This window comes from Cuculus canorus, chromosome 1 (genome assembly GCF_017976375.1).
Source record: "Cuculus canorus isolate bCucCan1 chromosome 1, bCucCan1.pri, whole genome shotgun sequence".
NCBI lineage: Eukaryota > Metazoa > Chordata > Aves > Cuculiformes > Cuculidae > Cuculus > Cuculus canorus.
The window spans coordinates 82,589,316-82,602,180 of NC_071401.1; the positions used below are offsets into that span (position 1 = coordinate 82,589,316).

A 12,865-nucleotide genomic window follows, 5' to 3' on the forward strand; every position below is an offset into this window, starting at 1 on the left:
CCAATCTGCACTTACTGGAACTCAGGTTCACCCATATCTGTGTATCAAAACTATTTTCACAGTTGGATGTGTACCAGCTACTGCGCCATAGCAAAACAGGACAATTCCTGTCATCTTTTGGAAAAAATTGTGAAAACAAGCATTTGACCATCTGATTAACATTAAAACCAGTAGGGAAAATCAGCTAAGATTTTGGACTCAACATGTTGCTGTAAGTCTGAAAAAGCTCTGAAGGCAACAACAAACGCACTGTGATAATCTGACAACAGAACCTGGACCCTCCAGATTTTGATGCAAAGCTCAGTTATGGCTCAGAGTTTACCTTGTAGGCAAGTTGATTTGATGTTAAATTTGGGTGCCTTCAGGAAAGCATAATAATACAAAGTGGAAGAAGACTAGGGAAAGAAAACCCCATATGCTGAGAAATGGTTATATCTGCTAACAATTTTTTCCTTTTTTTTTTTTTTCCAAAGGCAAAAGCAGTTATGGCAAAAGTAGGTTACCCTCAGTTTATAATGAATGACACATATATTAATGAAGACATCAAAACAGTAAGTTTCAGACTTGCAGTTTTCTTCTTTTACATATTACAGCCATTCTTTACTCTGTTTTTCTGCTGTCTAAAATCAAAGCTCTTCTTTTTTTTTTTGCTTATATCTGGCATTCTGCTTGCCTAGTTATTTTTAGACATTGAATTAAGTGTGCTGGCTCTCGTGTCTAAATTGTCAATGCTGGTGAGTCTAAATGAGATGACCACGAGGCCTGCTGAGAGTAAAATGTGCCTGAGTACAAAGAACCTTCTTGCTATTAAACATTTTAGAGGCTAAACATATGCCGGCATAAATTTTTAGTTATAAAAATGAAACAAAAGCATTTCTCTTCAAAGTAGCACTTTCCAAGAATATTAATGTATTTTTCCTCAGGATATCACAATTTATGGTGCCTTATATAGGCTTCCTCACCTCTCAAGGTTATGAATTTATTTACGCTTGTTGGTGATGATTGTATCTAGAGGTTCTAACCAATGTATGTGCCTACTGTGCTGGCGGCTGGACAAGTATACTATGGTGGGGGGACTCCTCCTTGACCCAGTATCTCTCAGCCTAAGGCAGGAAGGCAGATGATGAAGATTACATATTTTACCATTTTCTAAAGGGCCAGCCGTGGCATGCATATGATGAATTGTGTTACTGAAAGTCACAGGCAAAGCAGAATCACAAATTCAGTCCTGAATTGGTAAAATACAAGAGTCATAGTCGTCTTTGTCAGAGAACATGAAAGAACAGTGAAAAGAGGCATAAATTATTGAGAAAAGTTTGAAGAAGCAGCTCTACAAGCTTAATCTTTGTTCCTAGGAAAAGTAGGGTGAGACAGTGTTGTGAAGTCAGTGTAATGAGACACAGGGTATGATAAAACTACCACCCAATGTGTGGAATTATTTGTCCAGGTAAGCGGTAATGTCTAGTGAGAACTACTTGTTAATCACTGTTGCGAAACCATAGTTAAAATCCAAAGCATAAATTCTGCATAACTCTTCATAAGGATTGCTTGAAACTGGTGCTAAGGATATCAGCTGTATTTATAAAATATTAAGATTCCTTTCTCTTGCATGGTTTATGTGCATGTGTGTGGGGGTTGCTATTAGATTTGGAAGCTTATGGAAGCATGGAGCCCTACGTCTGTAAGCATTTAATGTGACTGACAGTAAGTATGCAATGGCAGAACCCTCAGAGGGCACATGCTATGAAGTATTTGTAACAAAATGCAAAACAAACTGGAAAAAGGGGCTTTGCTACATTTCTGAAAGTAGAATTAAAACGAACTTTTAAAAATAAAGCAGACCTACTTCCTTGTAGGAGAGAGGCAATGTGGTAAATAGCCTTAGAAACATGAAGTCTGCAATTTGTCGTTGGATACTTCTGATTTCCTTGGCTCTTCTCTGCAAAGGGAAGAGCCTTACCAGTGTTTCTGTCCATTGTGTACATCTGTTCAACCATTGTTTTTTTAACAAATCTCACAAAATATTTATTCTTTCTACCATGTGTGAAAATTTTGCTCGCTTTGACAATGGCTAAAATATTAGCTGATTATCTAGCTTAAAATAAAAGTTCTGATTATTTTATACCAGCTTTATTTCCTTGGACGTGCTATTTAATATGTTTGTGCTTTGTCTATACAGCTGAAGTTCACAGAAAATGACTATTTTGGCAATGTGTTGCAAACTCGCAAATATGCAGCCCAATCTGATTTCTACTGGCTTAGAAAAGAAGTTCCAAAAACAGAGTGAGTAGAAAAAAGGCAAATTTATGTTATCTTCTAACAATATTTTAATTTATATTATTTAATTTATACGATTTCTGTTGTAATAGAATAATATACAAAGCAATGTATTGTGATACAAAAAACTTAAAGGCAACCCCCTCAGTTATTCAGAAACTCCTGTGGATATTTTTTTATAAGTTCTAGGTAACCCTGTTCTGATGTGCAGTAGTCATATGCTTGCAGCTTAAATTTAATTTAATGAAAAAAGATATAATTGAATCTCAATTAAAAATGGATTATGTCTCTTGGTCACAGTTAGAATTTGGAATGGTACTGCAGGGATTTAGGAAATATGTTTTCTAAGAATAGAACCATTAGTAAGAGATAATATTATTAATAATAGCAATCAGCATTGTTAGTTACCTGCTGTTGATAGCAAGGATATAGAATAAAACACAATTTAATTTACATATGTAATTTTTATTTATTTTTAAACAAGAGAGTGCAGATTGTGTCACATATTGTCATAAAACACACAAAAGAATCAGTGTCTTTTCTTACTGATGAGTAATCAAATCCTTAAAATGCAAATTAAAACCTAAACAGAACTTAATTAGTCTAATCATGCTACTTAAAACTGGCTCCTTCTACACAGAGACTTTGAAATTGATGCCAATGCTTAGCTCCTGTGGTGTTATTTCCTTAGGGCTCCAGAAATTCCTACTCAAACTAAACAATACCTCATTTCGGAGGTGGCTCTGTGTTGTCTATGGGGCAGTTAGAAGACGTGAGCAGGACAGATACAATCTATTCCTGGTTAGAGTGTTGTACTTTGGCCCCATATATTCAAGGGATAGTTTAGAGCTATAGGTTTAATAACCTTGTGGCCTTCTATGAGGAAGTGACTACATCAGTGGACAAGGGAAGACCAGTATATGTCATCTATCTGGACTTTTCTAAGGCCTTTGACATGGTCCCCCACAGCATCATTCTCTCTTAAATTGGAGATATGTTGATTTGGTAGATGGTAAATTTGGTAAATTATCAAAAGCCTGGAACACCTCCCCTATGCAGAAAGGTTGAGAGCATTTGGGTTGTTCAGCTTGGAGGAGAGACAACTCCTAGGAGACCTTATTGTGGCATCTCAATACTTAAAGGGGGCTTATAAGAATGATGGGGAAAAATTTTTATCAGGACCTGTAGCAATAGAATAAGGGGTAATGGTTTTAAACTAAAAGAGAAATTTAGACTGCATATGGGGAAGAATTTTTTTTTTTGCTGAGGATGGTGAAACACTGGAACGGGTTGCCCACAGAGGTGATAGATGCCCTATTCCTGGAAACATTCAAGGTCAGGTTGGAGGAAGCTCTGAGCAACCTGGAGTAGTTGAAGATGTCTTTTCTCACTGCAGGGGGGTTGGACTAGATGATTTGCATGGTCTCTTCAAACCATTCTATGATTTTATGATATCTTAATTTTAACCGTGAATTTTACCTTCTCATCACAATTTTTTCTGACATTGCGATGGTTATTCCCAGGGGATGATTTTACAGGCTTTCCTGCAGCCCTGGATGCCAGGGTAAATCATGACAATATAGTCTCTTCACACCAACAGCTTCCATGAAAGTGGTGAGATAACACTTGCCTTTCTTTAGCAATGTTGATCAGCAACCTCCTCATGACCAGCATTGGGACAGCACTAACACAGGCCATGTAGATGCTTGATGTGGTGGGAAATCTCCCCTGTAAGGAAATTAATTGGCAGGTAATCCCTGACTGTACACCTCAAGAGCTGTAAAATGAGAAATGCCACATGCATATGCTTAAAAAATGAAGGTTTTACCCAACTGTGCATTACAAAATTGAACACTTTCTCATTCTTGTCTTTACCATCTTATTTCAAGGTCTACTTAACAGCAGCTCCCTCATCACCTTTGTCTTGCTTTTCTTGCCATCTCACAGGGCATATTCTGGCCTGGGGGATCCTAGTTCGATTTTTGGTCTCTTTCCTTTGCCAGCACAACTATAAGCTCTGCCTTCTGCGTGGCAGGGGACAACCTGCACCAGAGGCCGCAGTTGTAATTATTCCTGCTGGGAGATTATTTTGTCTTTGCACCTGCTCTGCAATAGAAAAAGTCTCTGAAAGTGGATATCCAACACCCACTTTGGATGCCAGCTGCAATCCCAACAGTGTCTGGGGAGGTGGTTGTCATCTTCACAGCTGGCTCTGTCTAACAAGAGGAAAAGTGCTCAGGTATCACAGGAAAGATGTACAAAAGAGATTTGTGACAGGAGCTGAAGAATCAGATGCACCAAAATGAGCAGGTGGGATTGAGAGGGCTGAATGGAGGAGGTGAGCCTGGAAGGGGGAGCATGGGAGGATGGGGACCAGGAATGAAGGCAATTTAGGGGACTTTGTGATAGGAGTCTGTTACAGACCACCCAGCCAAGAAGAAGCTGCTGATGAACTCTTCTATAAACAGCTGGGGACAGTCTCTAAATCTCTGCCTCTTGTCCTTGTGGGAGACTTTAACTTTCCGGATGTCTGCTGGGAGTACAATACAGCAGAAAGGAAACAGTCTAGGAGGTTCCTGGAGTGCATTGAAGACAACTTCCTTGCACAACTGGTTAGCGAACCAACAAGGGAGGGTGCCTTCCTAGACCTGCTGTTTGTGAATAGGGAAGGTCTTGTTGGGGATTTGACGGTTGGAGGACGCCTGGGATTAAGTGATCATGAGATGATAGGGTTTTCAGTTCTAGGTGGGATTAAGAAGGGGGTTAGCAAAGCAGTCACATTAAACTTCCAGAGGGCAGACTTTGGCCTGTTCAGAAGGTTGATTAGCAAAGTCCCGTGGGAAACAGTCCTTCAGGGCAAGGGAGCCCATGAGGGTTGGGCGCTCTTGAAAAATGAAATCCTATCAGCTCAAGAGCAGGCCATCCCTGTGTTCCGGAAAAGGAGCCGGCGGGGGGAAAAGCCAGCTTGGTGGAGCAGGGTGATCTCAAGATGTGTCAATAAGAAAAAGAAGCTCTATGTGCTCTGGAGGAAAGGACAGGCATCTTGGGTGGACTACAGGGACGAAGTGAGATCGTGCAGGGAAAAAATCAGGAGGGCCAAGGCCCAACTAGAATTAAAACTCGCTAAGTCTGTGAAAGACAACAAAAAGTCTTTCTACAAGTACATTAACAGGAAAAGGAGGACGAGGGAGAATATCCAGTCTCTAGTGGATGCAGAAGGAATAACAGTGACAGGGGATAAGGACAAGGCTGAGGTACTTAATGCCTTCTTCGCCTCAGTCTTTAATAGCAAAGAAAGTTGTTCCTTCTGTTTACAAATCCAAGAGTTAGAGGGGCAGATTGAGGCTCCCGTGATCCAAGAGGAGGCGGTTAGAGACTTGCTTGCCCAGCTAGACGTCCACAAGTCTATGGGGCCGGATGGGATCCACCCAAGAGTATTGAAGGAACTGGCGGATGTCCTTTCCAAACCCCTATCCATCATCTTCCAGAGGTCCTGGCTGACTGGGGAAGTTCCACTAGACTGGAGGCTGGCTGATGTTGTGCCCATATACAAGAAGGGTTGCAGAGAGGATCCGGGGAACTACAGGCCTGTCAGTCTCACCTCAGTGCCAGGGAAAGTCATGGAACAGGTAATCTTGAGTGCTATCATGAAGCACACGCAAGAGAACCGGGTGATCAGGCCCAGTCAACATGGGTTTACAAAAGGCAGATCTTGCCAAACTAACCTGATCACCTTCTATGACAAAATCACTCAACTACTGGATGGGGGAAAGGCTGTGGATGTAGTCTTCTTGGACTTCAGTAAAGCCTTTGACACAGTTTCTCACAGCATTCTGCTTCAGAAACTGTCAGCCTCTGGCCTGGACAGGCGCACACTCTCCTGGGTTGAAAACTGGTTGGATGGCCGGGCCCAGAGAGTGGTGGTCAATGGAGTTAACTCCAGCTGGAGGCCAGTCACAAGTGGAGTTCCTCAGGGCTCAGTACTGGGTCCAGCTCTGTTCAATGTCTTTATCAATGACCTGGATGAAGGCATTGAGTGCACCCTCAGCAAGTTTGCAGATGACACTAAGCTGGGAGGAAGTGTCGACCTGCTGGAGGGTAGGGAGGCTCTGCAAAGGGATCTGAACAGGCTGGACTGCTGGGCCGAGACCAATGGGATGAGGTTTAACAAGACCAAATGCCGGGTCCTGCACTTGGGGCACAACAACCCTATGCAGCGCTACAGACTGGGGGAAGAATGGCTGGAGAGCTGCACAGAAGAGAAGGACCTGGGGGTGCTGGTTGACAGCCGACTGAACATGAGCCAGCAGTGTGCCCAGGTGGCCAAGAAGGCCAATGGCATCTTGGCTTGTATCAGAAATGGGGTCACCAGCAGGTCCAGGGAGGTTATTCTCCCTCTGTACTCGGCACTGGTGAGACCGCACCTCGAATACTGTGTTCAGTTCTGGGCCCCTCACCACAAGAAGGATGTTGAGGCTCTGGAGCGTGTCCAGAGAAGAGCAACAAAGCTGGTGAGGGGGCTGGAGAACAAGTCTTATGAGGAGCGGCTGAGAGAGCTGGGGTTGTTTAGCCTTGAGAAGAGGAGGCTGAGGGGAGACCTTATTACTCTCTACAACTACCTGAAAGGAGGTTGTGGAGAGGAGGGAGCTGGCCTCTTCTCCCAAGTGACAGGGGACAGGACAAGAGGGAATGGCCTGAAGCTCCGTCAGGGGAGGTTCAGGTTGGATATCAGAAAAAAATTCTTCACAGTAAGAGTCATTGGGTACTGGAACAGGCTGCCCAGGGAGGTGGTCGAGTCGCCTTCCCTGGAGGTGTTTAAGGAACGGGTGGATGAAGTACTTAGGGACATGGTTTAGGGAGTGTTAGGAACGGTTGGACTCGATGATCCAATGGGTCCTTTCCAACCTTGTGTGATTCTGTGATTCTGTGATTCTGTAGTAACCCAGATGAGACAATGACTAGAGCAGAGGGAGGTGATAGGCAGAGTGTGGGGAAGTGATGGCCACGTGGAAGGGAGAGAGAAAGGAGAATCAGTGCTTTAGTGGTATTTGCTTTTCAATCCATAGAGGCATATACATTCATTCATACAAATATACATACACAGGTGTATGTATGTGTGTATGTAAATACAAACACAGACCTGTGCTTTTTTAACAGTGATTGAATCTATCCTTCTTAACACAGATATCATACCTGCAAATAGCAAGGGATCAGAGGACTTCTTGGGCATAACACTTCATTATTATTAATCCTTGTCCTCTGGAGTCAGGTCATCTCCTCTAAGACTTTTAGACCTGGCCAAATTTTTTCTCACGTTTCACTTAACTTTCACTGCTGGAGACATAGGGTTCTAGTAACCCTATAAGAAGACACAGAAGAAGTATACTGTAGGAAGATTCCTGGGACTTTTCCAAGAGCTATTCCAGTTTCTTGACCATACACTACCGTTTTCCATCCCTGGCTCTTGATTCACTGTAAGGGAGGGTACTTCTGGTAGATGCTGGGTTGGATGCCAATAAGAGCACTTCAAAAGCTTCTTCTGCAGAAAGCGAAAAGCAGCCATGAAAGACACTGGGCAGGCTCTTGTCTGTTAGAGAGATACTGTTGGAGAGCTCAGAAATCCTGCGGGCTGACCTTCCTTGGAGAGGAGAGGCTGGAAAAGAGCCTCCTGGAGCATTTTCCTGGTCTTTGGACCTCATTTTAAGCAGTGATGTGGCACCAGCGGCTGGACACAGCCTTATCATCCCAGTTTCTTGCCCAGCCTCAGGGCAGACAAATGGCAGCCTGGCCTGGGAAGATAATCCTCTGTTTCTATGTGGGAAATTTATAGCACGCACTAACAACGAGAAGAGGAAATACATTTTTGGAAGTCACTTCGAAGATTGCCTCCCCTTCAGAAGTTTTTCTTTATAGTACTTTCTTGGGATGAGATTTTCCAAGATCCCAGCTTTGTTAGCAGCTTGGTACAACATTTCACTTCTAACCAGCTTAAATGGGTGATACTTTCACAGGTTCATTTTATTTACTTATCTTTTTTTTTAAAAAAAATTCTACTTGATACATTAAACATTAAGTTCTTACCCATTCCTGAGTGATTTCTTCTACCTCAAAATATTGAGTGAAACAATTGCAAAATTCAGTTTGTGCTTTACAGAGAATTAAATAAATTAATAAGCTTTTCCCTACATTTTAAATGTACGCAGTCACCCCTCTTCATGACTGACAATGTAGCACACTTTGTTCTTAACTTGGAAAGGAAGATATTATAGAGAAAACTGTAAAGAAACAGAAAGCTAGGAGTGTGTCTGCCTCGCTTGCTATCTCAGTGCAAGCTTTGGGTTTTATTTCTGCAAGAGAAATCTCAAACTTACAAGTGTCAAATATGCAGCATTAGACTTTGTCTTCTGTAGTAGTTGATAGGTGATGTTACAGGACATCATTCAAAGCTATCTCTTTTTCAAATACTGATAGCAAATGTAAACACTGTAAACAGTTCTAGACTTTTTTTTAATGTAGTTTGTAATCAATAAGAGTTTAGAGTTTGTTACGCTTGTCTTTCTTTTTCTTGTTCTTTTGCTAATAGATCTAATGCGCTGAAATTGTACCAGACCAAGAGCAGAACATGACTTCAAACAGGAGTGAGAGCATTATTTCTAAACCCACTTCACCTTAAAATTTAACAATGACTGCTATTTATTACAGACCTTCATCTAGTAAATTCATGTCTTATTAGTAAAGGTCTATTACTGAAGGCTCAGTCATTTCAAAGTGCCAACTGAAAGAGGATGACAGAAGAGAGGTAGTTGTTCTACTAGTCTAAATAGAAGCATTCTCAGTTATTTCTGCTCTTTTGTGGAAAATGCTTCCTAAATCTTTTTGAGAGTGGTTCGGAATGATACAACAAAATGCTGGAGTGTAAATATGCTTCTTGTTGAGTGTCTAAATGTCAAATATGAAATTCAGCAATATACTCTACTTGTCACTAGAGAAGTCTTGTTCTCCCTGACTCCCCAGTGTGGCTCCTAAGTCTCCTCTTCCAAGCTGCTTAAAACAGGCAAACTTCATATAGGAATGATTATCAAGGCCTCATTATGAAAAAGCGAATTAGAAAGAACTTAGTTCAGTTTTACAGTGAGAAAATGAAGGCTGCTATTGGACGTTGGCTCAATCTAGGCTCAGGAAAAAGGATGGGCTCTGTTATTGTGGTGGTAGATTGTGAAGAACAACTAGTCTCTGTTGGAAATATTGTGGCAGCTAGCCAATGAGCTATGAGTCTACGAGTTCATAGGTATGAAAAGAGTGGTCAGCAGTAGTGTGATGACCTCCCTCGGTGGCTGTGGACCAAATGACATTAGTATTTGTAATTGCTCTTGGGCAGAGTGAGGTGGTCCTCTGGTGAAAAGTATGTGCACCACTGGTTAGGTCCTTTCTCAATTAAAAAGGGTGCAAGCTTCTACTGTTAAAGAGGTGTCACTTGGCAGTGAAGAGCTCTAACTACTGCTTGTGGAGGTTCCTATCTTGAACTAGCTGTAGTGAGCTCCTAAGGCTGCAGTAGCAAAGAGAATGGGGAGAAGAGCAAAGCACATTAGTCTGTTTTGAAGTACCAGTTATCTGTCTCAGGCCCTTGATCCTGTGACTGGAAATGAAAGGCCCTGTAAGACACTCACTGTAAGAAACATTTGTAAAAAGGGAGGATTTGTTGTCCTGGAAGGCATTTTTATGCTTAAAGGTTGCTGCTTCGAGAGAACATAAAGAACATCTTAAGTAGAACAAGTTAACAGGGTGAGGTGGAAGTCACAGCACCGTGTGTCTTTGTTCAAACTTACAGTAAAATCTAAATTAAAGTGTTGAGTGTTTCAGATAGGTCCATTTCAGAGGGGCTCTCTCCTTGTCAACAAAGGAACGGAGTCCACTGGAGCTACTGCTAGGCCCAGAGAGTAGGTCCCACTGCACAAGTGGCTGGCTTGAATCCTTCAAAACAGTTCAGCTGACTGCTGCTGTGAAAAGAACTTTAAATTTAAAATTTAGTTAATTAAGACCCTTACTTTTTTCTTTATTCTCTCACCATAAGCACTCTTTCTTCACTTTTCTGTTATCTCACTACATTGCCTCTAACATTTAATGCCATTATTATAGAGCAAACAGGAAACACACTAGAAAACAGCTTCCCGCTGTTCCTCTCCTTCAGAATCTCCTAGTAAACAAAACAGGGACAGTTATTTGTGGCAATTAGAGCCTATGATTGTTGGGAAATGGTTAAGTGAAAAAGGATATGAGAATGTTGAAAAATGGATTGAGGAATGGTTAAGTGAACAAGGACATGATTCAATAGAAAGGCTTTGTGAGACACGTATTGTGTAAAGTGGAAACCTTGTTAAACTCTGAGTATAGATATGGACTGCAAGAACAAGAAGGCATACAAGAAGGAATTTCTAAGAAGAAACTTTTGAAGGACAAGTGAATCTTTCCCAAGGAAACAGGATGGAGCACTGAGCCCAGCTGTAACTGTAACATACCTGCAAGAAGATACATGAGACTCAAAGTAGCAGTATAGTAATGAATTAACAAAGGACATTGAATCAATAATGAATTAACAATAGACAATGAATTAATAGAGAGTAAATAGTTTAAGTAACTAACAAAGTATTCAGTGCTGTAACTGTAACATACCTGCAAGAAAGATACAACTCAAAGTAGCAGTATAATAATAATGAATTAACAAAGGACACTGAACAATAATGAATTAGCAATAGACAATGAACTAATAATGTATTCAGTGCTGAACTGTAACATACCTGCAAGAAGATACATGAAACTCGAAGTAGCAATATTGTAATAATGAATTAATAACGGACAATGAATCAATAATGAATTAACAAAGAGCAAATAGTTTTAAGTAACTAATCATGTATAAGTTGTAACAAAGCACAAAGCACAAAGCATCTTTTGAATGTTAAGGTATATAATCCGGGCTGATTTTGAATAAAGTTGAAGCTTGCTTTATCACTCACACTGAGTCGTCCGCCTGCTTCCCTCGCCGTCGCATATGATGTGATGGATGGTTAAGATCTTTACATGACATCAGCCTTTGCTTTCATTGGGTAGTTTTTCTAGTTGCTGCATTGTAGAATAAGCTGCTCAGGTTTGAAAATGAGAGAAGCAGATGAAGTTATCGGTATGAGACAGAATGTTGCCATCCTAAAACTCTCACCTTTAGTTGCATGGTTTATGTGAGGACATCAGTTGCCAGAAAAAGCCAGTCTACAGAAAACACATTCATTTGATGGTGCTATCTTAAAGCACAGATTGTGTACGTGAACGTCACTGGCATCAGACATTTTCCATGTTCTGGTAGATCTTCTTTTGTTTTACTCTCTTTTTGCAGTTCCCATTTCTTCTCTTTGAAAGAAATTTTCCAAAAGAATTGCATTGCACTCTTTGGCTTTACTAAACTTCTAAATAATGCACTGCTAAAAACATCAGGATGTTCCTGTTTGGGCATTTACTAGAGTTGCTTTGAATTTATTATTTAATTAACCACTAATTCTCATAATCTTTTTATTTTTCCTTTATATCTATTCATCCTTATAAAATCATGAAGTGAAATCTTGGACTCACTGAACTCAGAGTTTCATCTGAGGGGATTTGGATCTTGCTTAAGCCAGCTGAGATTTTTCCACTCATGTGGTGAAACCACTGTCAATATAATTGAACTTAGTCTAAGGAGATTAACAAATCCTGTTTGCTATTCAAATCTAGATTTCTCTCCAGTATGTTTAAAAAATCTACCTATGAGAAAAATTATTCCTTTTAAAATTTGTTTTGCCTTCTTAGAGGTCATCTGGTTTATAAGCATACTGATGGCCATAATCATTGTGTAGGGTGGACAATGTGAAGCTGTTTATTTTTAAATTAGGTTACCAGGAAGCACCTGCCCATGTTGCTGACATCATCGTAATTGCTCAAGTAGTTGTTGAGCAAAAAGTCTGAAGCCGTTTTACTAATTTCGAAAGGTTCTCCTCTAATTGTGCCTAGTGTGCCCAGGTGGCCAAGAAGACCAATGACATCTTGGCCTGTATCAGAAACAGCATGGCCAGCAGGTCCAGGGAGGCGATTCTGTCCCTGTGCTTGGCACTGCTGAGGCTGCACCTTGAATACTGTGTTCAGTTCTGGGCCTCTCGCTACAAGAAGGATGTTGAGATTTTGGAATGTGTTCAGAGAAGAGCAACGAAGCTGATGAAGGGGCTGGAGAACAAGTCTTACCTGGAGCGGCTGAGAGAGGTGGGGTTGTTTAGCCTGGAGAAGAGGAGGCTGAGGGGAGACCTTTTCACTGAAAGGAGGATGTAGTGAGGTGTGTGCTGGTCTCTTCTCCCAAGTGACAGGGGACAGGACAAGGCGGAATGCCCTCAAGCTGCACCAGGGGAGGTTCAAACTGGACATCAGGAAAAAATTTTTCACCGAAAGGGTCATCAGGCACTGGCACAGGATGTCCAGGGAGGTGGTTGAGCCACCCTCTCTAGAGATATTTAAAAGACAGGTAGATGAGGTACTTAAAGATAAGGTTTAGTGGCAGATAGGTGTGGTTGGA

The 12,865-nt window shown here is 41.3% G+C and overlaps 1 protein-coding gene across 1 annotated transcript in view; it reads left to right on the forward strand.

The window, feature by feature from the left end:
* The window catches only part of PHEX (phosphate regulating endopeptidase X-linked), a 111,910-nt gene that overhangs the window by 68,029 nt on the left and 31,016 nt on the right, over nucleotides 1-12,865 (forward strand). Inside the window, exons 13-14 of the mRNA XM_054056597.1 lie at nucleotides 474-551; nucleotides 2,180-2,283. Coding sequence (XP_053912572.1) covers nucleotides 474-551; nucleotides 2,180-2,283 — 182 coding nt within the window. The remainder of the gene's footprint in view (nucleotides 1-473; nucleotides 552-2,179; nucleotides 2,284-12,865) is intronic.